The sequence below is a fragment of the Platichthys flesus genome, chromosome 4 (assembly GCF_949316205.1).
Source record: "Platichthys flesus chromosome 4, fPlaFle2.1, whole genome shotgun sequence".
NCBI classification, from domain to species: domain Eukaryota; kingdom Metazoa; phylum Chordata; class Actinopteri; order Pleuronectiformes; family Pleuronectidae; genus Platichthys; species Platichthys flesus.
This window is the reverse complement of record NC_084948.1, coordinates 25103299-25130806: the sequence shown is the minus strand read 5'-3', so window position 1 is coordinate 25130806 and position 27508 is coordinate 25103299. Positions and strand designations below refer to the sequence as shown.

The following is a 27508-nucleotide window of genomic DNA, read 5'->3' as shown; positions in this document are numbered from 1 at the left end:
GAGAACAAACACACTGGAATTGATACAGAGAAAGAAAAATAGCAACGAACGCACTTCCACTCCCACACAAAATAACATGCATAAAGCAAGGCTTAATACAGTATTTATATTGTTCAGATATGTTGCTCATATCCACAGATTTACCCCATTTGCTTCTATTTTATCCAATATTTCACATTGAACTTCTTTTTTTTTTGTTTGCCGATTGTGAAATGAACCTCAACGCAGAGGAGACATTTTCTATGCTAGAATCCACTGGCACTTGATATATATATATATAGATATAGATATAATGCCTCCAGACAGGGTCATTGTTTCGCCATTGGCGGATTCAGAAGCCAATATTGAGGTTAAGACAACTAATCGTTTCCTCTAAAAACAGATTCTGAAACGTGTTTTTTTTTACGGAGGAAAAGAAAAAGAAGGGGATGGATCAAAAAACGTCATGAAAGCAGCAGGTGACTGATTATACTCCAGCATGGTCACCGTCGTGTTTTTGAATTTCCCTTTAGAGCGTTAAGATATCTTCCTCCGCAGACGTAAAAATAAAAGCATCGGTTAACATTTGTTGCGTGTCCTCTTTGTGTGTCTGTGGACGACTCCTCGGAGAGAAGCGCTGTTGGTGCGCGCGGCGGAGGCTTACACCAATTCATCGAGTACAAAGTCACACAATTATAAGGAGAGACAAAAGTCATTATTGGGGCGAATTCCCCAGACGCTTTTCTCATTTTCCGTTTGATTAAAAAAAAAGAAAAGAAAAAAGGGCTAGAACCAAACATAATTATGACAACTCCACACACACACACACACACACACACACACACACAGACAAAACAGACATTTCATTATAGTGGCGAGATTTGTCGAGCGGGCGCACACAGGTCAACCTGTTCAAGTCAAGTGACAATCATGACATTTCAGAGCACTGTCCAAGGTTTTCACCGTGAGACTTACCGAACCCCCCCCCCCGGACGTGACCGCAATGCAGTAATTACTGTGGGTGGTAGGATTGAAGCCCTTCTCTCTCTCTTTCTCTCTCTCTCTCTCTCTCTCTCTCTCCTGCTATTCTGATTCACTGACGTGGGGCTTAGTTTCGACATGATTGAAAAAAGTGAAAACACTCAGTATTTATTATCTGTTACTGCATTGTCAATACGGCTCAGTAGACTGACTCTCCCTCTGTCTAGGTTAAAGAGACAGATCAAGCATATAAACACAGAGGGGGGTGGGGGGGGGGGGTCAAGAGATACTAAGCAATGTCTTTGGAATACAGCAATAACGTGTCTGCTTTTTAATGCTGTAAATGTACAAAAGTGAGTTATTCCACGGACGCTGCCCCCAGTGGCGAACACAGGAAATGACACAGGTGCTGTATGGCATCGATTTTTTTTTTTTTTTTTTCTTCTTTCCTTTCTCCGACCACAGAATTTACAAACACTCAAGAACTCCACCTGTAATCGTGCCATCGACATTTGACTCTCAGTTCTCTGGTCACTTTAGAAATCATACAAAAAGACATTGAAAAAACATCAATAAAAGGCAATGGCAATAGAAAAAAAAGAAACAACCCAAATCAAATCGTACATCCAGTGTAGGACTTTCACAAATGTGCTCAGCAAAACCTCAACCTGCAGTCTCATTTTATACATTTAATACATCTATAACATGGAAAAGTACACAAAAAGAATAACACACCAGTTTGAGTCAACCAATGACCTTCCCCCCCGACCTCGTGGGCCGGCGACAACGAGTCCTCTTACATACCTTTAGTTTTTAATCTCTGCCCCCCCCCCCCGTTCACCTGATGGAGCTGACACCAAAATGTTGTCGTGCTGAGGGAAGTTGACGTGGCGAGCACTTTGAACGGACGCTTGATTTTTTTCTAGTTGAGATTAGTCGAATGGGGTCTGATGTGAGAGGTGGGGGGGGGGGGGGGGGGGGGGGGGAGTCAGGGGGAGTACTAGGTTGACCGAGTGAGGAGCAGGAGGACTGAGATGGGTGCGGTTCTGACGAATGGGAGGGCGGAGGGGGTTGTGATGGAGGTGAAGGGTGCAGTGGAATGCAGGTGGGGGTGGGGGGGGACGGGGACAGAGGGCTGCTTGGTTTGGTTGTTTCACGCCCCCCCCTACACGTACCACTCTTTCTTAGAAATGACAGAGCCGTCGGTTTGAGAGACCATGTCGTCGGCTATCTCCGGTTCAGGGTCATACTGGAAAGCCAGAGTCCGCTCGTCATACTCCCGGCTCTCCCCCTCGTCCACAGTGAAGTAGGGCCTCTTCAGGTCCTCGGCCTCGGCTTCAAAGTCGCGCTCGCTCGCCTCGAAGCCGCCGGGGCCGCCGATCTGGGCGGGCTTCTTCTCGTCGTCCGAGTCGTCCGGGTACTGCAGGTTCTTGGGGATGGGCGGGTGGGCGGGCAGGCCGCCGGCCTTGCTGTAGCCGTTTCCGAACACGTGTTTCTTGGTGCTGTAGTCGCCCTTGAAGGTGCGCTGGCGGCGGCGCAGGAATACGAAGAGCAGTATGGCCGCCAACCCCAATAGGGCGACGCCCCCCACTGCGCCCCCGATGGCGGCACCGGCATTGTGCTGCTCCTGCGTGATCTCACGGCCCCCAGGTGTCGGGTTGATAGGGAATTCTGGGTAGGAAAAGACAGATGGAAGGGAGTGTGTCAGTGCTCTGGTGGGAGGAGGTGCATTTGTGCAGGTGAAGGTGCAGATTTTTTTTTTTTTTTAGGAAAGATGGAGTAAGGGAGACAAGGACGGAAAAGCAAAGGGAAAAGGAAGGACCCCCGGCTCCCACGGCAAGACCCACCCCACCCCGGAGAAGAAGCCCTCGCCAGCGGTGAGGCAAGGCTTCGACATTCACAGTCACATGCAAGAACAAAAGTAAATGAACAGGCGACAGAGTAAAAAGACCGAAGAGAAGTTGTGTCATCATGCATTGACATCTCTGTTTGGAAGGAAGAAGAAAATTTAACATTTCACTGAACAAACTGTAGAAGCACTGATCCCTGTGGCACCTTGAGTCCATGCATTCCTCACAAAGTCTCACACGTTGACAGAAACAGGAGAGTTTCAGTCCAGCTTAGAAATCGTGATGCATGACAGAGAAAACCCCAAGTTCACCATCAGTGTCACGGGAATGAAATGAAAGAGCACTGGCAGAGATGGTTATCAGCAGCCGAGCATTCACAGGCAGATACACATCAACATGAAGCATCAGAGCAGCACACAATAACACACACATAACTGCAGACAATTATCAAATGAGTCCAAAACATTGTGTATTTGCTAAACGGTACAGCAGCTGGTTAATGGCCTGTGAGAGACCGACCATAACTTAGATGCCAGAGATGTGAAGGCGTTTTTTTCACCTTGCAAAGAAATGTGTTTGAAATTCACATCCGCCAAGGCTGAATCACATCTCCAGCTAAACTGAGCCATTCCACCATTTTTCAAGGCAGCAGAACACCTCCTCACGAGGTGATAAATAATAATGCTCCAAAGCACAGTCGAGCTCTCTCACAGTGAAACCACGCCGTGAAAACGATGTCGCCTCCGCACACATCTTCACTAAAGAAAACCTCCTTCAGGCCCGTGATCAGAGCCTCGGGGTGCACGGGTGATAGCCTGCAGAGCGGAGGAGCATTTATCTTCAAACACTGAATCCTCCACAAGAAGATGGAGGAAGAGGAACTGTACAGCCTCCTATAACGTCGACTAACAAATGTGTGGGAGAGGAGAGGAGAGGAAGAAGAAGAAGAAGAAGTGAGAAACAAAGATGGGAGCTCAGCGTCTCACAGGACAAACCGGTGTTGTGTGCACAATGTTCAACAAGACACACACACGAGAGATTCTCTGCTGTCGAAGCTGTTTCTGTTTTCTATGATTTATTAAGTGTTGTGACACATCGTGAAGGTATCAGCACGGATCTTAAAAAACATCCAGCAGATATCTGGATCAGATTATCACCCGATACACCAACATTTAACTGAGGCAAATAGTTGTGTCATGTTGTTTTGATTCAGATCCAGATTCCCTCTTCTCATATTACACAACCCGCTCAACAGGTTGCTATATTATTTGTGATGTGAAATGCTAACCACAGGAAACACAGGTGCCGCCGCCGCAGCTAACGTTAGCACGTCTGCAGCCTGACGCCTCCAGGGAGGATGACACATCAAGGGAGATAGAGACTTCATCGATATCTGCAGGTAAACAATCCACCAGTTGGAATAACACATCACTCAACACACTGAGGCTACACAAATCTAAATTCCATACGGACAAGATACTTAATTCACTAAGAAACAATGAGTGAGATTGTTTTATTACGTCTGACTCCTGCAAACAATCTATAGTGAAATAGTCCAGGGTTATGCATTATGCATTACATGCACTATGTATTATGCAAGCACTGCAGCAGTGACAACAACAACAACAACAACAACAACATTATAATCGGAAATACAAGTGTACTGGAGGACAGTACTATGAGGTACTGCCACCAACCTTCAGGTACTGTTACCACAAAATGTGAAGAACATCAAACACACAATTATAGACACATTTCCACAAATGATCAGTCAACATGTGGCACCAGTTAGGGGTAAGGGGTTCTCCTAAAACATATAAAGATATTCAATTTCAATGTGTGGTCTTATAGTAGGTGAAACAAAATAAATCTGAGCCTCTAAATTTCAGATTCCACTCATAAACAGGAGATTATTTTCAAATGATTGCCCTGAAATGATAAATCAATTCCATTGCACTCATTTGTTTTAGTGGGAGTGATAAACGCCAGGGCACGGTGGAAGAGGATTCTATCTGGTGAAGACGCCATCGACGCCCGGCTCTCTGTGCTAATTACAAGGGTCCTCAGTCTGTGCCGAGGAGGGACCTCCCAAACACCGCCACTCTCCTCCGCTCCTCTTCCTCTCCACCCTTCCTCTCAGGGCCCGACGGCAAAGCTCTCCAATTTCTAAAGCGGAGCCGGGCACGGTCTCAAATATCAGCTCAGGTTTTAATCTGACCACCTAATGGGATTATTCAGACACAGGCCTTCATTACACACATGAATGAGAGAGCGGAGCCAGGTCACCTCTGCTCGAGAACACATCCTCCCACCGAGTCCAGAGAGGGGGGGGGGGGGGGCTGACAATCCAGAGGATTTAACGAGGAGGGAGAAAAGAGAAAACGCTCTCCTGTAATCCGCTGCTCTACCCTTCACTGTCTTTACCGCGAGGATCCGTCCTCTCGCTCCATCTTAACCAGGCAGATTCTTGGCGTGCATTCCTGAGGTGGCAGAGACTCGATGTTTACCGCTCCGAGAGGTGAACAACACGAGGCAGCACCCAGCGAACAGTGGCAGTAAAAGATGATGCATGGAGCCTTCAAAGGGAGCCCTCAGTCAGCCTCACTTCTATAAAGGATCAGGTGACAGCCCCTCTTGACACCTGCGTTTACAGAGGTTGGGGTGTCAACGCTAATGATTTGAAAATATGTTAAAGCCGCCGACTTGAAAAGCAGTTTGTAAACACTCTGGTATTTTTCTGGCTTGTTTTGGTCAGAGCACCTCAGAGGAGGAAGCCTTGGAAGCCGCCGAAAGAGAAAAACATGAAATTGAATTTCTGTTTTAGAGGTGGGAGTCAGAGGAGGAGGCGTGAGGACGTATTCACTCGGTTCCTCGTGGGTAATTTGGGCGACATTAAAGCAGAGAGAGGGAGAAGCTCATCCATCTTCTGTGCTGTGGTGGAACACACAGCTTGTTTTTTAATTCTGCGACTCAAAGAGGCACGTTGGCAAAGAGGACGACACTCGAGGTCACACCACAACACCAACTCCCATTCAGCACGCCGGCCTTGTGAACACACACACACACACACACAGACAAAATGGCCCCCAAAAAAGAAATAATTCATAATTTCTCTGGCTTGTCGTGCACACGTGAAATCACAGAGGCCACGGTGCAAACTAATCACATTACAGCAGCACTTATAATAACAACATATTTGGAATGGTTGGGCTGCGTGTGTGTGTGTGTGTGTGTGGGGGGGGGGGTTTGACAGCACGGGGGAGGGAGGAGACGTTCCACCAGCAACGCCATTGCTACCGGGAACACCTGCCGACAAATAGATAAAAAAGATCTCAGAGCAGCACAACAGCAGCCCTGATATTGTTCCAGGCAACAAAAGCTGGCGTCATCCCCCCCCCCCGACCTGCAAACACGCAGATAGTGGCGTCACCTTGAGATTCACACATTTACTATTGAGATTAATTGTCGGGCCAGATGTGCAATGAAAGGCTATAATTGAATCCAGAGGCCCGGTGGATTAACGCAGGTGAGACGTGAAAACACTGCAGCCGCTCAAACGCTGTCGCAAGAGTCGCACTGTTTTGAACATTAACTGGAGCGAATGATTTATTGCGTTTTAGAGACACAATTTATGTCCTTTCCAATTTGATAAGTGATTTCCCCTCGGAGTCTTAAAGAGAAACAAATGAGGTGCACGCAAAAACAAATAAGAAAACAAGACTGAGATCTCGCTGAGGAAATGACAGTGACATCAAGCCGGAGCCAGATTTGTGGCTTTCGGAATCCAACACACAGGGTTGTTGTATTCGGGTGTAAGCTATCGCACAAAACAACCAGCAGCAGCAGCGGCGGCAGATCATAAGATCCTGAAGGAGAGGCCTGTCTGAAGCAGAAGAGGCTTTAAAAGAACCAGAAACTGTTTCACAACTCTGTCCTGCAGGTTCTGTCTCTGGGTGTGTGCTCCAGTCGTGTCTGAACACGAGGGGAGAAGAAGAAGAAGGAGGAGGAGGAGGAGGAGGAGGCGTCTCATTCCTGAGTCTTAGCGCAATCACTTCGACAAGGTGTTATGACACAGGCTGGGAAAATGAGAGAGGATCTTTCAAAGAGCCGTGCCGGGGTGTGGCCTTTTTCTAATGCGACTAAATGAGGAACAAGCGGCAGACAACAGGAGATGAAAAGAGAATTGAGGGCCACTCTAAGAAGTTGAGGAGTGGCAACAAAGGGGGGGGGGGGGGGTTGACAACGGCAAATAAAGAACGGCATGATGAGTGAGCGAGGACCGGGACAATCGGGGGAGATGCATTCATTCAGTGATTCCGACGATCCTCATTACTCCGCTGTCGGTTGTTAAGTCGTGGAAATGTGATTCTGCCACCACAAGTAAAAGCCCATTGCTGACAGGAATTCAACACGCCCCTCCACCCCCCCCCCCCCCCCCCACCCGCTGCGCTTTACTTCCCAATATCAACCAGTTCCTCTCTCTGTTTGTCAACTGGTTTTCCCTGCTACCACTCAGGCGTGAGTTGACTCCTGAATGCCACTCGGGCCATTAGAACCTGCGGATTTGTAATTCAAGTTCAATTTGCCGTAAAAAAAAAAAGAAGACGCCAAATGGAGGCGAGGCGCCGGATGTGCCGGAGGAGATAACTCTGTCAAAGACGAGAGGCTCTCTCAGGGGACGACTTACAGCAGCAGGTGACCTTTGACTAGATTATAGATATTGGGCCTTTCGCCTGTGACCGAGAAATCTACTCCAGTCTTTGGATTACTGTGGATTTACGGCTGAAATAAAACAATTGAGTAATATCTGTCATTGTGTGAACAAGACAACAAATCAGGAAACACAAAAGCATTAGCTTCTGAAGGGGAAGGTGGAGTACAAGCTACTGATGAGGCTCATCCCTGATTGGACAGACGCACTGGTCATCTTTAAAACCAGGAAGGAAATGCTGACAAAATAAAAAAAAAAGCAAAACCTTGTGATTTATTGTGTTGTTTGATTTGCCGTTGCGTGTTTGTTGCATGAGATCCACAAAGATGTCTGTTCCTAACAACTGACAGAGCCCAGTTGTCGTCTTTTTGCCATGAAAGGTCGAAATAATCATTCCTAATGCCCCTTTAATGTGCAATGAATATTTAAACAGACGTCTAAGTATTAAAGCTCTTTTGAAAAATCATGTTTGCTCATAAGACGCCATTATTAATGCATCCCCACACTCCCCCTGCTAGCCGGCATGGGGCTGAAGCGCTAAGAGGAAGTGCGATAAGGGCGAGTTACTGGGTCAACGGACAAATCTGCATGTTAGTACGTGTTAAGCCAGAAAAAGGTCGGGTCGCTGTTTGTTTAGCACAGCACCCTCCCCTCAGCTTCTGTTGATGTCTCCATCTTGTTTTTTTTATTCTCGTCTTGTTGTTATGTGTGGAGCCGTGTGCGTAATGAGTGAATCACCACAGCAGCTCTGGAGCCAGTGGTCAGACCCTGGGACAGCATCTGACCTACTTCATCAGGCTCTCAGGGAGGCGTGACAGAACCAACCCCACACTGGTGGACGCAGACGAGTCGTAGGAGGAGGAGGAGGAGGAAGAGGAAGAGGAGGATGGAGGATGGAGGATGGAGGATGGAGGATGGAGGATGGAGGATGGAGGAGCAGAGCCGGGCTGAAGGGGGCTCGGCCAATCCCCCTGCTCCATCTGTCGGCCACTTCCCCTCTCTCCTCTGCATATCCTCCGGAGAGCAGAAACGGCAAGCCATGCAGAAACAAATGTTAAGATAAATCACCGGGATCTCAGCTGCTCTGCTCTCACATGCTTTCCCCTGGTGACATTTCCATCTCACTCCTCCACTCCTCCAGCCGAGCTATCTCTCTTCCCCCCCCTGACTTCCCCCTCAGTGCTCTCCCTGGCACCGAACCACACAGCAGAGGCTTTATGGTGCGGCCTATGGCGTGTGAGCGGGAGAGAGGCTCATGCTAATGTCTCATTTGGATAATGAGGTGTGATCTTGGCAGGATCTGAGCAGCTCGCGGCCCCCCCACCCCCACCCACACCCCACACCCACCCCCCGCGTCCTCCTGAACGACGCTCTAACAGCCCGCGGGCAGCGAATCCTTCTCCTTCTGTGTGCACGCCTGATTGGCAAGTTCAAGGGTGACGAGAAGGCGAGGCCAGCATTGGGGGAGCTGGGAGAATGTGCTCCTCAACCTGCCTGACAGCGTGAGTCTGCTTGAAGTGAGGACGGAGCGACATACAAGATCTACACGTGTGGCCTTTGGGTCGTTGAATAATGCAGACACCGGGGGATGTGCCACGGCGCCGAGATAGAGAGCGACTCCACCATGACAGGCGGAGACAAACAAATTTCACATTGCTGGGGGGGGGGGAGCGGTGGCAAAGCTGACATCATAATGTCTCTTGTCTCTGTCAGAGAGGAGAGAGAGACGAATGGCTGCGTGAAGCGTCTCTGCTGCTGCTGCAGGATGTCAGCGAACACACGAGTGAGACGCTCGTGTTCTCTGAGGACCGCTCCTCGCCACAGCTCGTTACATCACGTGACGCCATCGAGCCACAGATTCACATTCTCGAACCTCAGCTGATAAAAATAAGCAGCGCAATCAACACCTAGAGTTATTTACAGTTTGCCTGTGAGAGCTGTTCAGATGGAAACACAGCAGAGAGTCGGAGTTTGGAGAATTCCTGCAGATCAAATTATCTGGAGAGCCACTACAAACAGTGTGATAGTGTCGGGGGGGTGGGGTGTGGGGTGTTTTTGGTGGTGGTGGTGGTGGTGGTTGGGGGGGGGGGGTGGTTGCCTTGTGGACGAAAGCTATTCAACTGTTCTTTAATACAATACACAAATATTCAATTCAAATTTCAAAAAATAAATTACTTTTCTGGGTCGAACGACATTGTCTACCCTACAGAGACCCCTACCCCCCCCCCACCCACCCCTCCTCTCCCGTTACTGGAGTCGTCACTAGACAACTAGGATGACAAAGCTTTGGTTCGCTAATTGGTCTTAGCCCCGCCTCCCAACACTGGGCTATAAAATCTTTTTTTTTTCTAAACTTTGAGGAACTTACAAAACTTACAAGTGATGCCGAGTGTTCCTCGTTGAGACAGACGGTGGAAGAACCAATCAGGGCTGCAGAGAACATCTTTTTTTGGGGGGGAGAAATATCTTGTAAAAAAAGACTAATGAGGCAGATACCAGTTTAATAAAGAATAAACGTCTACTAGATCTTTTCATGTAGTTATGGGTATTTGATGCCTCGATACAAACGTGTGCTCCGGGTCTACTGGTAATAATGTTCATGACAATTAAAACATCGACTGTCAGCTTACAGCAACATCTCCTGCACAGGATTTTTAAATGTATGCTGAGCCAGCTCCCTCTGCCAACGAGGAGGAATCTCTGTACAGAACCCAGCTCATGGTCTCGGCCTCATTTGCCTGCTTTGGGATGGGTGGAGCCAATAACATTTAGATTGGTGAGTTAAAGGTGAAAAGGTCGAGTGCCGGGTGTTGACACATAAGGTCATGTACACAGCTTGTTTCTGAGATCCTCTTCACCTCCTCAGGTAGATTCCCCAAAAAAAGTCAAACCCAGTGAAGCAGCTACGTCAGTCACATGGACGCCTTTTAGTTCTTTATATTTCCATCGGACTGTCCAATGTATTATTCATCTCTTTTTCACCACGTGGTTTTTTTTTTTTTTTTCCGGCCTCCCCTCTTCTCCTTCAACTTCATTTTTGCACAAGGTGGTGGTGAGGGGGGGGGGGGCAACAATTGCTTGTTCAGGCGAGCGTGAACGGATGTCAGCATCCCCCTGCCCCTGCTCTTACAGGAGGATCCATCCTCACGCTTCTTTCTTGCTAAATTGAAGAGAACGCTCTCGCTCCATCCGGTCTAACCCGAGTGGTAAAGCCCTGCAGCGGGGCCGCCTGCCCCTCCGCCCTCCAAAGCCGCTCAGCGCCACCGCCCTGACAATGGAGGGTGAAAGTTGGGCGCTTCGAGGGCAGGTAAGTGGAATCACCTAAAGGTTCACATACCGGCTGACCCCCCCCCCCCCCCCGAGCTTATCTGATATCCTCGCTCGCAGCTCATCCCGCGGACGTGGCGGGAGTTATGCAGCCGTCTCTGACTCCGTCCGGCCCCTCGACTGGCGGAGATTAGCGCCGCTGCGTGGGAGAGTCAGGGTTAAAAAGTACCTCATCGAGTTCATGAGATTATTCACGTGGGTAAATAAATTAATTCGGCGGTGCGATGTGCGGCTTTAGCAGAGGGGATATGTTCCCACGTCACGCTGCCAAGTGTTAAACCACATGCCTCCGTTTCTCAGGGCAGATAATGAAATGATTGTAAAGCCACCCGGACAAAATGGCGGCTCATCACATCCCATTATGTGCTGGGAAGAAATTTAAGACGGCAGCATTGATTTGTTTTCGAGCACAGAAACAAGAGTGTGATGTTGGGAAAGCTGATTATCTTAATGAAAGGCTGTCGGGGAGGATCTCAGAGTTTATCCACACGACCCTGTGGCTTTTCTCTGCTGCAGTATTTTACAGGAGTTTGACAGGAACTCCTCCATCAGCCGAGAGTGAATCATCAAATTCAACTTCTGTTTAATTGTCTCCCTGTTTTTTTCCACATGGCCTCTGATAGCCGCTCGTAAACAGCTGATTAATCGGATCTGACGACTTGTCAACTTTGCCTCTGGAGGATTCTGAACTGCATGCGAATGAGAGAGGTATTTTCGAGGAAGAGGTCGAATCTGAATCCTTATTCAGGGCTTAACAGTCAGGAAAGCCTCGGCCCTCTGAAGCTCATCTCCCTTGTTATAGATCCTCTCCTCACGCTCTCTCCCTTTTCCCTCTGACTTCCCTTTTTCACCTCTCTTTCTGAGAGCAGGGATTGATTAAAGCAGGAGAGCGCTTCATTCGACTCCGACAAGCGACGCCCATATCTGCAGAACACATGTCCTTGGAGGAAAGCCGTCTCAGTCCACGGGACTCACCGGAGTCGATGGCATCTCCACAGCGAACATCATCCCCGATCGAATTGAATCAAGGTGACGTGCGGCCCCGCTATCTGCCGAGGTGACAGTTCTCTGGCTCCGACAAATCCGTCCATGGAAACCGAGGCACTTGATTAAAACCTGCGTTTGCAACAACGGCTTTACTGTGATACAAACAAACTGACATTTGGTTGGGTTGTTTCTCTGGCAGGTGTATATCGCTGTGTCAGGTTCAAAATTAACTTTAAAAATGAAAACAAAACGGGGCTGCCGTCAAATACATGCAGAGTGCAACTGGTAGCACTGTGCTGGTTCAAAGTAGGGCTGGGTAATCAACCCGAACTGTATAGAAACCGACATCTATATCCTCTAATCGACTTAATCTTGATCATGTGGATTTATACATTCCCCAATGTGTGAGTTCAATAACTGCTGTATTACCCTGCCCTCCTTCCTCGCTCCCCCGCTGACCAATAAACAACAATGAACACCGACACTAATCAGAAGTTATAAGGATCTGAACAGGACTGAAGTTTACTTTGTGTTTGTTTGATCGCTCTAGAGTTTAGGAGACACGTATTTGTGGACGGGAGAGGCTGTGGGTCTCTTCCCTTTAACTCGTCACTGCTACTAGGGAGCTGGCAACATGCTGTTAAGGCTCGTATGGGACCCTTTGGGATTGTGTCATGAACAAGAGCCTTCTGCTTCACTTGAACAGCAACCCTGCATCAAGCCAGATTAATACCAGAGAGGATACAGACAAGGCAGGTGTTTTGTTATATTAAATATTCAGCATATGCTTAAGTATGAACGTAGCTGGTGTAACTCCAAATAATAGGAAGGGAGGAAAAGGGAAAATCAAGATCAGGCAATGCCCATTCAGCACATTCTCCCTGTTTGGAATTGGCAGATTTTTGGCCTGTGGTTTTATTTCTGAAAATATAAAAGTGACCACAGAACCCGGAAGCCTCTGCACAAAGAGCCGCTCACCTGTTTATTCAAAGTTTCTTAATACTGATAAGGAATCGCTGCACTTCCTTCGGGCTTTAAACAAAACACGTGTCCAGTGCGATGATGGGAAACACAGAGATTTCTGAAATCATTAGACAGATTAACCCAGTGTGCTAATGAAACCTGCAGAGTGATGGATCATAGGAGCGACCAGCAGAGATTTCACATCATCACAGTCAAAACATTTATTTCATTTTAATCTGCTGCCGAACATTGTTCTAAATATTATAAAAAACCTAGATTAAAAGTCTGTACACAAACAAATTAAAAGTGAACCCACTCACAGTGAAGTGCCCTCACACTGTTCACCTCACTCACTCAATAAAAAATGACAAATGAGGAGAATAAGCCGTGGGACTTCGGGGACAGAAGCAACGTGGCTTGTTAATCTCACCAGTCAATGAAAGAAAGCCAGAATAGAAAATGACCTTAGCGCCTTTGTTTTGCCTTTTCAAAGAGATGAAGTGCTCTATGCCAAACACGACAATCTCTGGAACACAATGACTCAATAGGAGCGGTTGCGGTTTCCTGACTGGACATTACTTCCTCCTTGTCCTGTGTGATAAGTATGGGTTGCTCGTGCCCTTGTTTTCAGATTTCTATCTACTTCAGGCCGGGGCAACGACTCACGGTGCAGGTGACGACATCACATCCTACAAAGACGCATTGTCCTGGCGTCACCCTTCGAACACACGGTGAGGGAGGAAACAGAAGTGGAGGAGCGGGGGGGGGGGGGGGGGGATTGCAGTGATACTGTAAGGCACAGCTGTTCACTTCACACCGAGCAGAGCGTTCCCAGAGACACAACATGAGTCAACATGCAAAGCAATGCAAGTTAGAACACCCCCGCTTCCCAGAAACCAGGCAGAGAGAAGAGACAGAGAGAGAGAGAGAGAGAGAGAGAAGGGGAGAGAGAGAGAGATAGAGAGAGAGAGAGAGAGAGAGAGAGAAGGGGAGGAGGGGGGGGAGTAGTTCCAGTCTGACCAGAGCGAAACTGTGACAGTATCCCAGTACCACACACACACACACACACACACACACACACACACACACAGACACACACAGCTGGTACCAATAGAGGAGGATCCCCACATCAGTAGCACGTACAGCAGCGTCAGATCGGCTGTATTTATTGAATCAGGGGCTTTGAGGGCAAACTGTCGTCTTCCTATGGACGAGATCCCAGAGGAGCCACAGTGAGTTTGTGCCAACAGTTATGAGGAGAGCTGGGAAACTGAATCAGTTCCCCCCCTCCCTCCCCCAGGAAGAGACAGAAGACGGAGACAGGAGACAAAAGAAGGAGAGCTCGGCTGCAGAAGGAGGCACGAGGCTGTTAGGAGACATGTGAGCGAAGGATGATCAATACAGTACCCTCACCTCAAACCCCCATTTTTCCTTGATGTAACTTTAGGCGCTAATAATAGACATCGCTCTATATCTCTCCCACACATGTGCCTGGGTGAGAAGCGAGCCAGGGGGGGGGGGGCTGTTGTGTTCTCACAGTGTGCGTTCGGAGCTCTCGTATACAAACCCAGAGGCTTTTCTTTTTTTTTCCACACATCTAACCTTCCACACAGCACAGCGGGGTGTGTGTGTGGGGGGGGGGGGGGGGGGGGGGGCAGCCGGGGCAGGTTTGGAACACCACAACCAATCACAGCCGATCTGCGAGTATCTCCATCTCTGTGCTTGTGCATGGGTGGATGTGTTTACCAGGGAGCGTAGGGGTCTGATGTCAACACGTACTTTAGTTGGACTCCTGTGGGGGTACTGTATTGACGGCGAGCCATGCCAGACTGAGAGACAGAGGACGGAGGGAGATTGCAGCGTCTTTTAAAAACCTACCTGTGATGTTGACGTCCACGCTGCCGGTGCGGGTCCCGATGCCGTTGGTGGCGTCGCACACGTACGTGCCGGCCACGTCGTAGGTCACCTGGCCCTTGAAGAACAGGGTGTTGTTCTTGATCTCCACGTTACTGGGCAGGGAGCCGTTCAATCTGTGGTGGAAAGAGACAGAAGCGATAATAGAGATGCTGTTAAAAAAGAGAAAGAAAGAAGAAGAGAGAAAAGGCAGAACTACACCGGAGCACGGCGGAAAAATCAAAAAGTTAAAATCCCTCTCACCGAGGAGCTGCAAGGCAATTCGGTCTCTAGTGCCAAACAAACCTGGATGTGTGTGTGTGTGTGTGTGTGTGTGAGAGATAAATACAAGGAATATTTGACAGCGCTATATTTCAGCCATCATCCATCAAGTCCAAACTAAATTACGAGGACAGGGAATCCCAGCAGGTCCAAACAGGTAAGACATAGCTGAAGCCTGAGGACATTGTTTCTTTTTTTTGGTTTTTCTGGCATGTGAGATACAAAACAGACAGTGCTGGAGGGGGGAGGGGGGGGGGTGAGGGAGGTGCTGGTGGTGGTGGGGGGGGGAGGGTGCGGGGGGGGTAGTAACTACAGCACAGCTCACATGGCTGAGCTGAAAACCACACGGGGGGCCGTCGGGAGCGGCAGCTGATCAAGCGATGGACGCGGTATCTACCAAACGGCGCCCGATCTCCTCCCCCACCCCCCCACCCCCCCGCCCGAGGTGTTTGCCTTCACGGGTTCGCGCTCGCAGCTCGCTCACTGACCTCTGATCAGGTCAGCGCACTTCCAGGTCACGGATCATGAGCTCACCAACTATTATCCCGGTCCCCGCCTCTTCACGGAGCCCCGGCAGGCTGAGAAAAGGTTTTAAATGTCGTGGCAATTAGCCATTTCCTGTTGCCCCCCCGCCTCCGACAGGCTTCATCAGCTGCTCTGAATGGATCCGAACTGAGTAGAGCTGCAAACATGATAACAGCAAACGGGTCCTCCGGTCACAGGCCCCCTGGCAGTGGCAGTTTTATGTCTTAAAAACAATCCTCACGTCAGCTCTGGGCCCTGCCCCCCCCCCCGTCCGCTAACACTCTGACGCAATGCTCCGTTTATTAGAGCGAGAGAAAAACAAGATGACATTACACAGGCGACAAAATTAGGCCTCACGCTAACAAACAGCCACACATCAGGCGTTTGAGCTAAACACTCGACAGGGGGGGGGAGAGAGAGACACTGTGATGAGTTTATTTGTTAATGAATCTGTCGTGAAATATCAATTACCAACAGCTGATCCATCTGTGGTTTGAGTTAATTCCCCGGAGAAATCTTTCATGACAAGTGGAGATTATAATTTTCTGCCTCTATCCGCAGCAACAACAACGTGTTAGTAGTTCAGAGAAAGATAACAAAAGATAAAAAAAGGGAATAAATAGAAGCTGCGGTCGAGTTGTTTCTCCACCGGCCACCTGTGTGATGGGCAATTGAACTGCAAACCCCCCCACCCCCCCCCCCTGAACACTGTGCGTCACGATTCAATAATCAGTTAGCGCGTGAGCCGCTATCAAACCCGGGGTTCCGCAAAGCCCCAATTGATTTGCAGCAGAAATGAAAGGCTGGCAAACCGCGATTCACCACAGAGAAACCAGAGATGTCTGAATTTGTATTGACCGTCTTAATGTGTGCGTGGGTGTGTGTGTGTGTGTGTCTGTTTGTGTGTGTGTGTGTGTGTGGAGCCTGAGGGGCAGCAAAATGAAAGGCTGACAAACAGCTTGAGAGTGATGCAGCTTCTTTGGTGCACACATGTAAGTGATGTGTGAATCAACCCTCCGTGTGGAGACGTGTTTATATCTGGATATCTGAACGTCCACTACGCGCTGCTTAAAGACCTAAAGTTGAAAATGTCCTCATTCATATAGAGATTTAAAAACAAGATAATTCAAACTGGAAACAAACAACCGATTAGAGGAAATTAAGATGTTTATCAGGACTTCAAATCCACAAATAAGTGGCAACAGAAGGATTGTGTCTTAAATCAGACACACATCTGTTGTGTTCACGATTTTGTTAATGTTTAATGTAGCGTGGCCAAAACGTATCGAGGCTATTTCACAAGATAACTACATATTTACGACAAATCGAGATCCGGAGCGAGGTCGAAACTGAGGAGATTCAACCACACAAAATGATCATGTGAAATATTACTCAGGTCCAATTAAACTGAAGAAAGAACAATTAAACAATTCAACAGTCGATTGAATTATTGACGTCTGCAGTGAATTTGAACTCGTGATCAGAATATGAATAAATCTTCTTCAATTTGCTTGTGCTCTTGAACCATTTTTGGAGAAATTAAATATTAATACTGTGAGCAAAGCCTTTTACATCAACAACCCATTTACCCCCAAATGACTCCAGTGTGGTCAATTTGTGTTTGGGCCCGTTTCTGCAAACAAAACAAAGATCTTTGCATCATTAAATTATTCAGCAAGTTCTGGATATTTACTCATTTAAAAGCTGAACAACTGTTTAACTGCAGAATTACTGAAGCAAACACATGTTGCTCACACAAACCTGCACAGAGCGATGAATCAGCTCTTTGGAGTCGACTGGACATTAACAAGGTGGAACGGTCCATGTTTAAAAAGGGATGAATACATTTATATAAATGGTACAAGCCACTTAAAGTCTGTTCAATAGAGATAACTGTAATAAAACCAATTCTGATACCAGTATGTCCGACAATAATCAATAATCAAACCATTATGGTCCAAATTGAAGCTGGATATTTCATTGTTTAACCATCAAGCTTTAAATATACATGATTTCACATATTCTGTAAAGTTTATTATGTAAAACAAAATATTCCCTTGGTGCATATTGACAAATGTAGATTCTGTGAAAGGCTCATATTAATCAGCTTATCGGGTTTATCAATCATTCAAGGAAATGTAAGAGCTCTGCACCACAATTCTTATCTTGTTATATTTTCAATTACATTAGAATCTTAAAGTTTACGTTATGTTTAACAATTATATTTATATTCAGTACAAATAGATAAAATAAGTATTTATCTGTGTTGAAGTATTTGCTTCAAATCAAACCAGCAGCGACTGGTTATGTTGAATACAAATCTTCAACACCTTCTAACCTCTGTGGACTCTGCACTTCATCCTGTAGAGTAAACTCACACATAAACATCAGTTAAAGGGGCAACTAAAAGTAACTGGGAGTTTTATCCACAGCTAATTGCGAGGGAGGACTCTCGGTGGCTTTTAATCCACGTGATTAATAGAATCACATTTTCACAATGGAGATACGTGAGACGCGTCTCATTAGAGCAGATTTTGAGGTAATTACACTGCGAACAGCCGTAATACTACGATAACACGGCTGCTTGTATTTATAGCTACTTCCCGTGTCTCTGAGCGAGTGGAGCTGAAAACGGCTTTTCAGGGAGGAAGGTCTAAAACCTTAGAACACGACTAATTTGACTTATTTGTGATGGTAAACAACTCTTCGACCCTCTCGTCCCCGGATTTCTATTCCACTGCCGACTGAGCGCAAGAGCTCGCACACACTCGACAAATGAAGAATACCCTGCAAGTGAAAACATCTCAAAAACAAACAATAAAGTTCAAACAGGGGGCGTCCTTTGTTTTTAGTCGAGTCGGCTGTTTCGTCGCAGCTTCCCATTAATGCGCCTTTGGAGAAAAATGTTTGAGAAAGAAAAAACATATTCGCCTTCCCCGAGGATTGAATATAAGTACAGTGAGAACACAACGCAGGGAGAGGGAGAAAGAGATTCTTAATTCTAGCTTCCACACCTCTGGGCCTGACGTGGATCTGAACCAATCTCTTTAATATTTACTGGATCTGGCTCCACCTCTAGCGTGTGTTGGTGTGTGTCTGTGTGTGTTTGTGTTGTCAAAGTGTGACGCAATCGAGCCGGCCCGTTCCGGATCGTCACAGTCCTGCGCTGACCTCCACAGCCGAGCCCTGGGGGAACCTTCACAACAGATTTGGCATCTCATTTTCGGTACAGCAATGGCCGTCCCCTCGTATCTGTCAGCACAGTGCCCTCGTCTTTCCAGATCACATCTCTTCACCCTCCTCCTTATCTCCCCCCCCCAGCCGAGTCGTCTCTCTCCTGTCTTCTTCTTCTTCTTCTTCTGTTCCTGCTGCTGCTGCTCTGTGTGTGTGTGTATCACTGTTCCTGCCCTGGAAGCTAAAACCATGCATAAGGAAGAAGAATGGAAAGAAGGGTAAAAAAAATAAAAAAATAAACAACTCCCGAGCCTCATTAAAAATCCAACAATGGTTCTGTTCATCCACATCCACTCGGGGCCAGTGACGTGTTTCCCAATCCGACCTCTACTGTGCAATTACAGGACAAATTGCCACATTTATCTCTTGATTTCATTGTGTAATACTTTCAACACAAAAAACAACAAACGATTTGGTGGCTTTGTGTTCAAAGAGCCGCTCCGTTACGAGGTTTGATCAACGCTGATCGCAGAGAAACCATCCTCCCTCCTGCTCGTGGTCCTTCCTCGTCTCTGGGCTTTTTATTCAAACTGGGAAGCACTGTATCTCTTCTGGTTTGTGTATTTGCAGTGATTAAAAACACTGATCTCAGGTCTGTGGTACGCCACGCCTCAGCCACGCCTCCACAACACAACGCCGCTGACACTGACGCTCTCTCGCCCCTCCACCTGCATGCTGGTCCCTGGACTTCAAAGCGACCCCCCCCCCCATCCCCCCCTCAAAGCAAAGCAAAGTGGGCTGTGTTTGTTCTCCCAGTATCCGTGACCATCGGGCCGATAGGGGTGTGGGCGGCTGCCGTAATAGGCCCATGGTGCTCTGCCTCAGGTACTGGTCTTATCTTCATTACACGCAAACAAACATGTAAACGGACACACATTTCTGCACAGGGGGAAGGAAGTCTGCGTGTTGTGTGTCTTTGTTGTTTGCCTCAAAACAAAGTAACACAGAAATATCCTTCCAGAAAAAACCCTTGAAATGGAACCCGAGTGAAACGACACACAACCACAGTGTCGTCTCGTCTCCGGGGCCTCGAGGGGTTAATCTGGGGTTGACTCGGACTCACAGTTTCCACTGGTAGATGGTGACAGGGGGGTTGGCGTCGGCTCGGCAGGTCAGCTGGACGTTCTGTCGGTTCAGGTACCAGTTTCCATCGAAGCCCTCGATCTTCACCTCGGGTTCATCTGAAAGGAAGAAGGAACGCTGATCTCAGATCGTGTGATCCAGACGAAGATTGAATCTTTCCAGGAGGTGATTGGTTTGAGGTTCAGAGCACATGTTCTTACACATGTCTACAATGAGAACTGAAAGTCTCTCCAGTTAAAGAACAGAACTGCTTTAAAAAACAACAATTTCATTCATTATTCAAAATGTCATCCATCGTTGTAAACAGCTCTAATTCCTTCCGATTGAAAAGTTAAAACTGAATCCGGTTTTGATTTGCTCTGTTTATTCCAGTGATTGTTAAAAACATCGGAGCTATGTCCACACATGTTAAACCATATTAGCTTTGTGGCTATTTTACACTTAAACTGACGACTACATTATAATCTCATCTAATCTACACCTGATAGACAGATGTGGAAGAGAGGAAACAGCTGTGAACGGTGATATAACAGAAAACTATTCATATCAGTCAATATCGATAATTATCATGATAAAATGTGTGTTATTTTAAACTTTAAACAAAACTTTTTAATAATGTATTTCAATATTCTACATTAATTAACCTCTCTAAAGAAATAAATCCATAATTTTCTAGTTTTTAGATTTAGCAGTATTTCCATGTATCATTAATACACATTGGAAATGTCTGGAAATGTATAAAAATACTGAATTCTGCTGAATAATCAGAAACCTAGTTTCTCTTCCCTTTGTATAACTGGAAGTTCCTGAAGAAGAACTCGTTCTTGTTTTCAGTAAACGAAAGTGACTTGTTTCCTTTTGCAACGTCAACGTCACAAAAACAAGATTGGAAACAGGTTCTTCACTTTTGAAAACTGAAAACATCACGTGATGGCGTGGGAGGTGGGATTCTTACACTGCACGTTGAGCACCACGCTGTCTGTGATCCTCTCGTTCCGATAGGTCACGATGCAGGTGAGCTTCTGCTTGTGGGTCTCGCGGCTCGGCACCACCACGTAGTTGCTCCGCACCGTCACCGTCCCGTTGGCGTTGCGGGTCTCCTGGAACGTGGCCTCGCCCTTCAACCTGGTGTCCCACTTGATCCGCTCTGGGGCTTGCCATTGGCCGAGAGGCAGGTGGCGACGGTCATCTTGCGTTTCTGAGGCCTGGCGACGATGGTGGGCGTCGTCAAGGTCATACGCGTCAGGGGCCGAGCTGCGGAGAAGAAAGGTTTAAGAAAAAAGCAATTATTGAAAAAGTAATTAAAACTCACGTTGTGTATTTTCCACTTCATCGACGATCAGTCCTCGATTTGATCAAAACCTTCTGTTTGAAGTAAAAAACCACGAGACTCAAATGAAGCAAAGTGAAGTTTCTTCAGAGCTCTCACACGTGTGGAGCCCAAAAGCACAGTCCTCCAATCTGAATCCTCCGGGAGTTGCCAATTAACAACCTCCTCTCAGCACATCAAAAGGCAGGCACGAGTGGATGCACAACTGAACCAGAGAGACGATGAAGAGGCCTCTTTGAACCCCCCCCTCCCCCCCCGCTCTGTTATCTGCACACGGGTTCCTGAGCTGAGCCGCAGGAGCCTGAAAAGAGCCCGAGAGGCTCAGGGACAGAGGGACGGGGACTCGGAGCACTTAAGCCAAGTGGGTTTTTCTTCACTGGGACTTGATGGAAAACACACCAACACTTAATGTCTAATTGGATCTGTAATCAGAATCAGTGCACAACCTTTTCAGATCCGTCCCTCTCCAAGACAAACGGCTGCTCGGGGCTCTGCTTTCTTTACACCAGACAGGATTATTCAAGCCAAATTACACTCTCTGAAGTGGCCTCATTGATTTCTGTCTCACCTGCCATTTTTATTGACCGCTCTCTCTGCGGCGGTTTCCTATTTTTATCTGCGCCGTGTGGGTTCAGCGGAGATTGGAGTTAAACGACACGTCACCCCGATCACTACGTCAGCGATCCGTCAAAATGATTTTTCATTTCCACGCCGAGCATGTGAGGTCCGCGATGGAACGAGAACCTCAGCTGTCGACTGGAGGGAACTCGTGCAGCCACAGCAGTTCTCAGTGTAAACAGCACATCTGTAATGTAGAGCCACAGCAGAGAGAGAGAGACCTCCTGGTTTCACTCTCCTTCACCACGAAGCCTGTGGCAACACTGAGGAGAAGAGCTGCTCAAGTGTTTCCTTTTTGTCCTTCAATACAAAAAGGAAAATGGCCGTTTGACCCCCTGTCTTATCTGATTCTGAAAAATGTTCTTTCTCTGCCTGGAGTGAAATCAGGTGACAGGTTTAGATCCCTCTGACGGCTCGTCAGGCGCGAGCCAACACGTCGGGGGAAACAGCTCCAAGCTCCAAGATGTAGAGCCTGATATCAGTTTTAACTTTATCTCGGCTCACAACACAAATACAGACGGTTCATTGACTGCAACACTCTGATGTGTAGATTCTGTACATGTCACACGCAACATGCAACATGCAACATGTAGAAACTGAGGCAGATAATCCTGAGTGCAAACACATCAGACTGTGGCCCTGAAGGTAGATCTGTCTCGGTTCAGTGAATTATTTTATTAAATTTGATATTTAAGCGATAAATGTTCTGGAAATAAACATGTTGAATCAAAGTCGCCTAAATTACCGATGGGACTTCAAGCTTTTAAAGATGTCAGCGATTTAACGAGGACACAGATTCTGTTTGGGCCAAAAACACATTAAAAATCTATGCGGAGGGTTTTAACCAGTTCCTCCACTGAGATTAATCAGACCTCAATAAAGTAAAGAAACAAACAACATGACAAATTACAAGAACTTAAATTAAATTGGTAAAATTAAGAACTCTGCATCCACTTTCTTCTCTCTTAAGTACAAGATCTTACCAGTTTTACCGATCATTCAGATTAGGGTTAGGTCACTAATTCTCCAGAATTTTTACATTTCACTCTCACTAATAATTCCATCTTGATGTTCTTACCAAAGACGGTGAGGTTCACCATGTTCTCCCGGTTTCCTGCAGGAAACGTGGTGTACTCGCAGATGTAGGCCGCCTCGTCGGACAGCTGCAGGTTGGAGAACACGATGGTGGTGTCCTCCAGCGAGGGCGTGCGATGGCGCACCGCGGCCTGCTTGAAGCTGACCCGCTCCTTGAAGGGCGACAGCACGGACACGCCGAGCGCCGGGTTGGCGATGGCCACGTTCTGCTTGGTGCCGTTCAGGAGCTTCTGCCAGGTGACCTGGGAGATCTTGACCGGCGGGTTGCTGTTGCTGAAGATGCAGCGCAGCTCCACTTGTGTGCCCACGAAGCCGGACTTGGTGGAGTCCATCTGTACCATCTGCCCATCGCCGGCTAGAGGAGAGAGAGAGAGAGAGAGAGGGAAAAGAAAACATTTAATTACGATGAACAGGTGTCCGAGGCCAAGCAAAGCTCTCCATTCAATAGCAAGTACATGCACTGAAAGTCAAGGAGTCAATTCAGCCTCCTAAGTAGTGCACGCACGCACCGCGCTGCTAGTCAGCTCACAGGACCCGGCCGCACACTCGCCTTCTGCTACATCTGCTCCCTATACATCAGCGTGGAAAGTGGGTACATGGTGGTGGTTGTGTGCGAAAGCTGTGGGAGTAGTTATTAACATAATGGCCACATCCATACAACCCTGTCTTTGTCACCGAGGGTGCTGTTTCTGATGAGATGGGAGGGCCGGGGCGAGAACCAATGCATCGCTAATGAACGAGTACAAGGGCAGCGAGTCGGAGCCGAGGCTGCGTCGGCTGGGTTCCCCTCCACCGCCCCCTCGCCACACACTGGCCGGGGCCATTGTCATTTTAATTACATTTTACTCTCAAATAGTTCAACGGCTGCCTGGAGCTCCTATTAGAAGAAACAATGCGGAGGATTGTGTAAACACACAAACACAATGAGAACACACACACACATTAGCTTCATTAAAAAAAAAAATTGCCGCTGGCTCTGGTGTCTGAGTCTGTGAGGAGCTCGGTCCCCCCCCCCCCCCCCCCAAAAGGGTCAATTAGCAAAGACGGACCCTCCTCTGTCCACTGGCCTGTGGTTCGGTCTTTCATGCTGATGATGACCTTATGCTAAACTGAAGTGTCGCCTGCCTCCTCTCTCAGGCCCGGCTGCTTTCCACTCGATGCATGATACGACCACAGATCAGCAGTTAACACCTTTCAATTAGATCCTCAGTGAAAACAACCGCCCGGCTTTTTTTTATCTGGAACTGAGTAAAGCCACAGCCCATTTCTTTGATAATCTGTTTGTAACTTCAGGCCTTTTACTAAGATAATATAACAACTAGTTTTCCACATGTGAGAAGGCAGATCCTCTCTTGATTTATATCACCTGTCCATCATCTGCACCACTTAACCTTTGAGAGACACGGGGGGGGCCTGCAGCCTTTTTACTTTGGGACACGCCCTGGACAGGTTGCTCACATTCACACTTACAGTAAAGTCAATTTTAGTGTCTCCAATAACCATGATGGATGTCTTTGGAATGTGGGAGGAACCTGGAGAACCTGGAGAAAACCAAGAGAACTCCAATCCGAGAGGAAACGCTCTCACTGTGCTGCACTGATCTGGATCCTTGTAAATATATCTTTGGCAGTTTTGTTCTGTTGGACATTTGAAAGTCAAGAACTCCGTGAAACTGAGATAAGAGCTAAATTCTGACTGAGTCATTAATTGCAGAATTGATTGATAGAGTCTTAAAATAAGAGATTGCAGCTCTCCTTGCTGGCTTCCTACTTTAGTACTTCAATATAAGTCCCAGTAAGTCTTAACTACAACTTTCATAGACTCCTGGTCCTGTTCCCTATCTGCAGTCTGAACAGATGTGTCACTGAGTGGCCGCAGGGCTCCTGCATCCTGTTGTCTCTGACACATCTTTGTTATCTCAGGCTGAGATTTATGTTCCTTTCCAGGTGAACTCTGGTGTCGTCCCGCTTCCTGGACCGACAGCCCACCGACCCGACTTGTATTTACAAGCAGCCGCGGCTATAATGATCTCCTATGCACAGGAAGACAGACTGAAGCTCCTCCGTTAATCACACCGGACTCGTAAAGCCACCAGTAAATCAAGTCCTATAAACGGAGGAGGGAACTACGCTGCTGCTGCCCCGGGTGGAGGAGCGGGCGGTTCACGCATGCACCACGAACTGAGCAGCTCTTTAACACCGAGTAGCCGGGATGATGAAGAATCCCTGCATTCGAGAAAGTTTCCACGGGGGGGGGATTTAAAAATGTGTAAGAACACATAAGAGGGATCCATTTATGTATACACCCACTGAATACAGTATCTGATGGAGTCTATCTCCTGCTGTAGAGGAAGCTGAGCACGGGGGGGGGGGGGGGTGCATGCTGTCAAACCGCCTGAGCAGCAGCAGCAAAGTGTTGTGAAGATTCTTTTCCTCATAAAAACTGGAGGTAGTCGGGCGAAGGACACTGGGGCTCAACACTTGCATGGAGACGGGAAGCAGTTGCTGGAGATTACAGCTGGAGGACCATTAAGATGAACAATGTGTTTCCCCCCCCGACTCGCACAGTGGGCGCGGACCTCTCAGGTTGAACGGCTCCTGCGCTGGGAAAGCAGTGCATTACCAGAGAAAGGTTATTTCCATCCACGGTTATCTGCTTTCACTCAGACTCCACCGGCAAACATCAAATCCCATAAAAAACAAAACAAAGTGACAACCCTCTCTCTGGCGCTGAGTGCACATCAGCTTTCATTTCCTCCGGACCACGTCGCCGGGACCTTACTCTTATATAGAGATTCGAAAGATGACAGATTGATTTGCTAATGCGGTTTGACAGGGAGGACCGCACCCCCGAGCAGCACCTGTGTCCTTGTGCACCTGGGGGCAGAGCTTCACCCCCCCCCCCCCCCCCGTTTTATCACAGCTTAGATTACCAGCGCTGGCAGCTATGGGATGATATCATTTGAAATAGCAAACACAATTTACTGTGTGACAACACCAGTTAAAGTTTAATCTTAAGTTGAAGGGGAAGTGAGAGGCTGTGGAAAAACTCATAAATATGTACCTGGACAGACCTCCCCCCCTCCACCCTCCCCCCCCGGCTTGAATGCTAAAACAATACTGGCAGGGGCTGGTTTTCTTTTTTGAAAAGCTGCAGCCCCTCCCTCCAATTCTCTCTATTCCCCTTCCTCCTTTGAATCAGATGCTCCCCACTCTGATTGAACCGACAAAAAACAGCAGCTCGCACAAATGGAAACCAGAGGAGAAGGCATAATTACGCCGCCGCCGCAGAGCCCCTCCGTGAAGGACCAGGGGCGCCCACTGGGACCCCTTTCATTCAAGGACTGGAGGAGTCCTTGGCTGAGCGCACACAGCAAAGCTTTAATTACAGACTCCACCACAGAGCGGTGGAGGCAGAGGAGCACAGGGCCCGCGAACATGCAAGAGGCATTAAGGAGGTGGCTTTTGTGGGGGGGGGGGGTTACGAGAGCCAGCGATACAGAAGGAGAGGTGGAAAACAGAGGGGCAGGGGAAAGAGAAGGTAAATGCAGTGCAGATGCAGAAAGCTGGCGAGCGGGAGAGCCAGACAAAGGATTGTAGGTGTGCTGCCGGGTCGAGTCGGCTGGTGCCGGAGCTCGAGCTGCTGCTGCTTTGTTTTCCTGCTGACAAGAGGCTGACTGGGGGGGGGGGGGCAGTTCTGCTATAATACATCTGAGGCTTCACATTGCCTGGAGAGAGAGGAGCCCCTTATTTCTGGACGGGAAAAAACAACACAAACCAACAAAGTGTGCCCAAACGGGCAGGGTACACACAAAAAGAGGAGGACGTGTGGTTTGATTCCCACCAGGTGAGCTGATTGGACGGAGAGGGACACGAGGGGACGGTGTTCAAACAGCTGCTGCAGCGTCTGGGCCCGCGCTGATAACCACAGACTCCCAGGGCCTCGGTGCAGGACTGTTTACAGAGCTGTAATATGATCCGGCCCCCGGCAGGCAGCCAGGGAGAGCATGTGCTCTGTGTTGTTTGCATATGGCGCATCCGACAATGCATGAGTTGGACCTACTGACAGCTTTCAGTCCAATGGCCTCCCTGTGTTCTACAGACGATGTCCAGGTAAATACAGGAAGGATTTCACAAATATCACAAATTCAAGTTTCAACTACCAAACACACGACGTGCACTCATCAGTTACTCTTCTGATCACGTTCAACCAGACTCTGCTCTTCATATAAAAGAATCAAACACCATAAATCCCTCAAATTGAAAACCAGGGCTCCATCTCCTCTCCTCCTTCTTTTCCATAAAACAACTGAGATTTGGCAGCTCATCCCCGTAATGGATATGTAACGCTATTGACTTTCTTTTTTTTTTTTTGCAGCTGAACTGGCCAACTACCAACACTATTTCAAAAGACAATTATTGGCTCGTTTAGCAATACTGTGGCCGCGCTCGTCCAAGAAATATCCATTTGAGCCCGAGTCAGAGAAAGTTCAGCACAATTCACCTCTCGGTGCGGCGACGTGAGAAAGGCAGAGATTAAATAGGACTTGAATGCATATTTTAATACGAGGCGCTCATTAATGTCTTCTATTTAAAGCTGCACCGGGCGACTTGGCTCCCCGTCAGTCCCGAACGGCAGCTCGGCATCGCC

At 47.9% G+C, this 27508-nt stretch overlaps 1 protein-coding gene across 1 annotated transcript in view; it reads right to left on the bottom strand.

Moving 5' to 3' along the window:
- Positions 1–27508, bottom strand: part of nectin1b (nectin cell adhesion molecule 1b) — a 139461-nt gene that overhangs the window by 72377 nt on the left and 39576 nt on the right. The window contains 5 exon segments of the mRNA XM_062385740.1: positions 14677–14828; positions 19796–19913; positions 20771–20959; positions 20962–21069; positions 22842–23213. Of these exon segments, the coding sequence (XP_062241724.1) occupies positions 14677–14828; positions 19796–19913; positions 20771–20959; positions 20962–21069; positions 22842–23213 (939 nt within the window).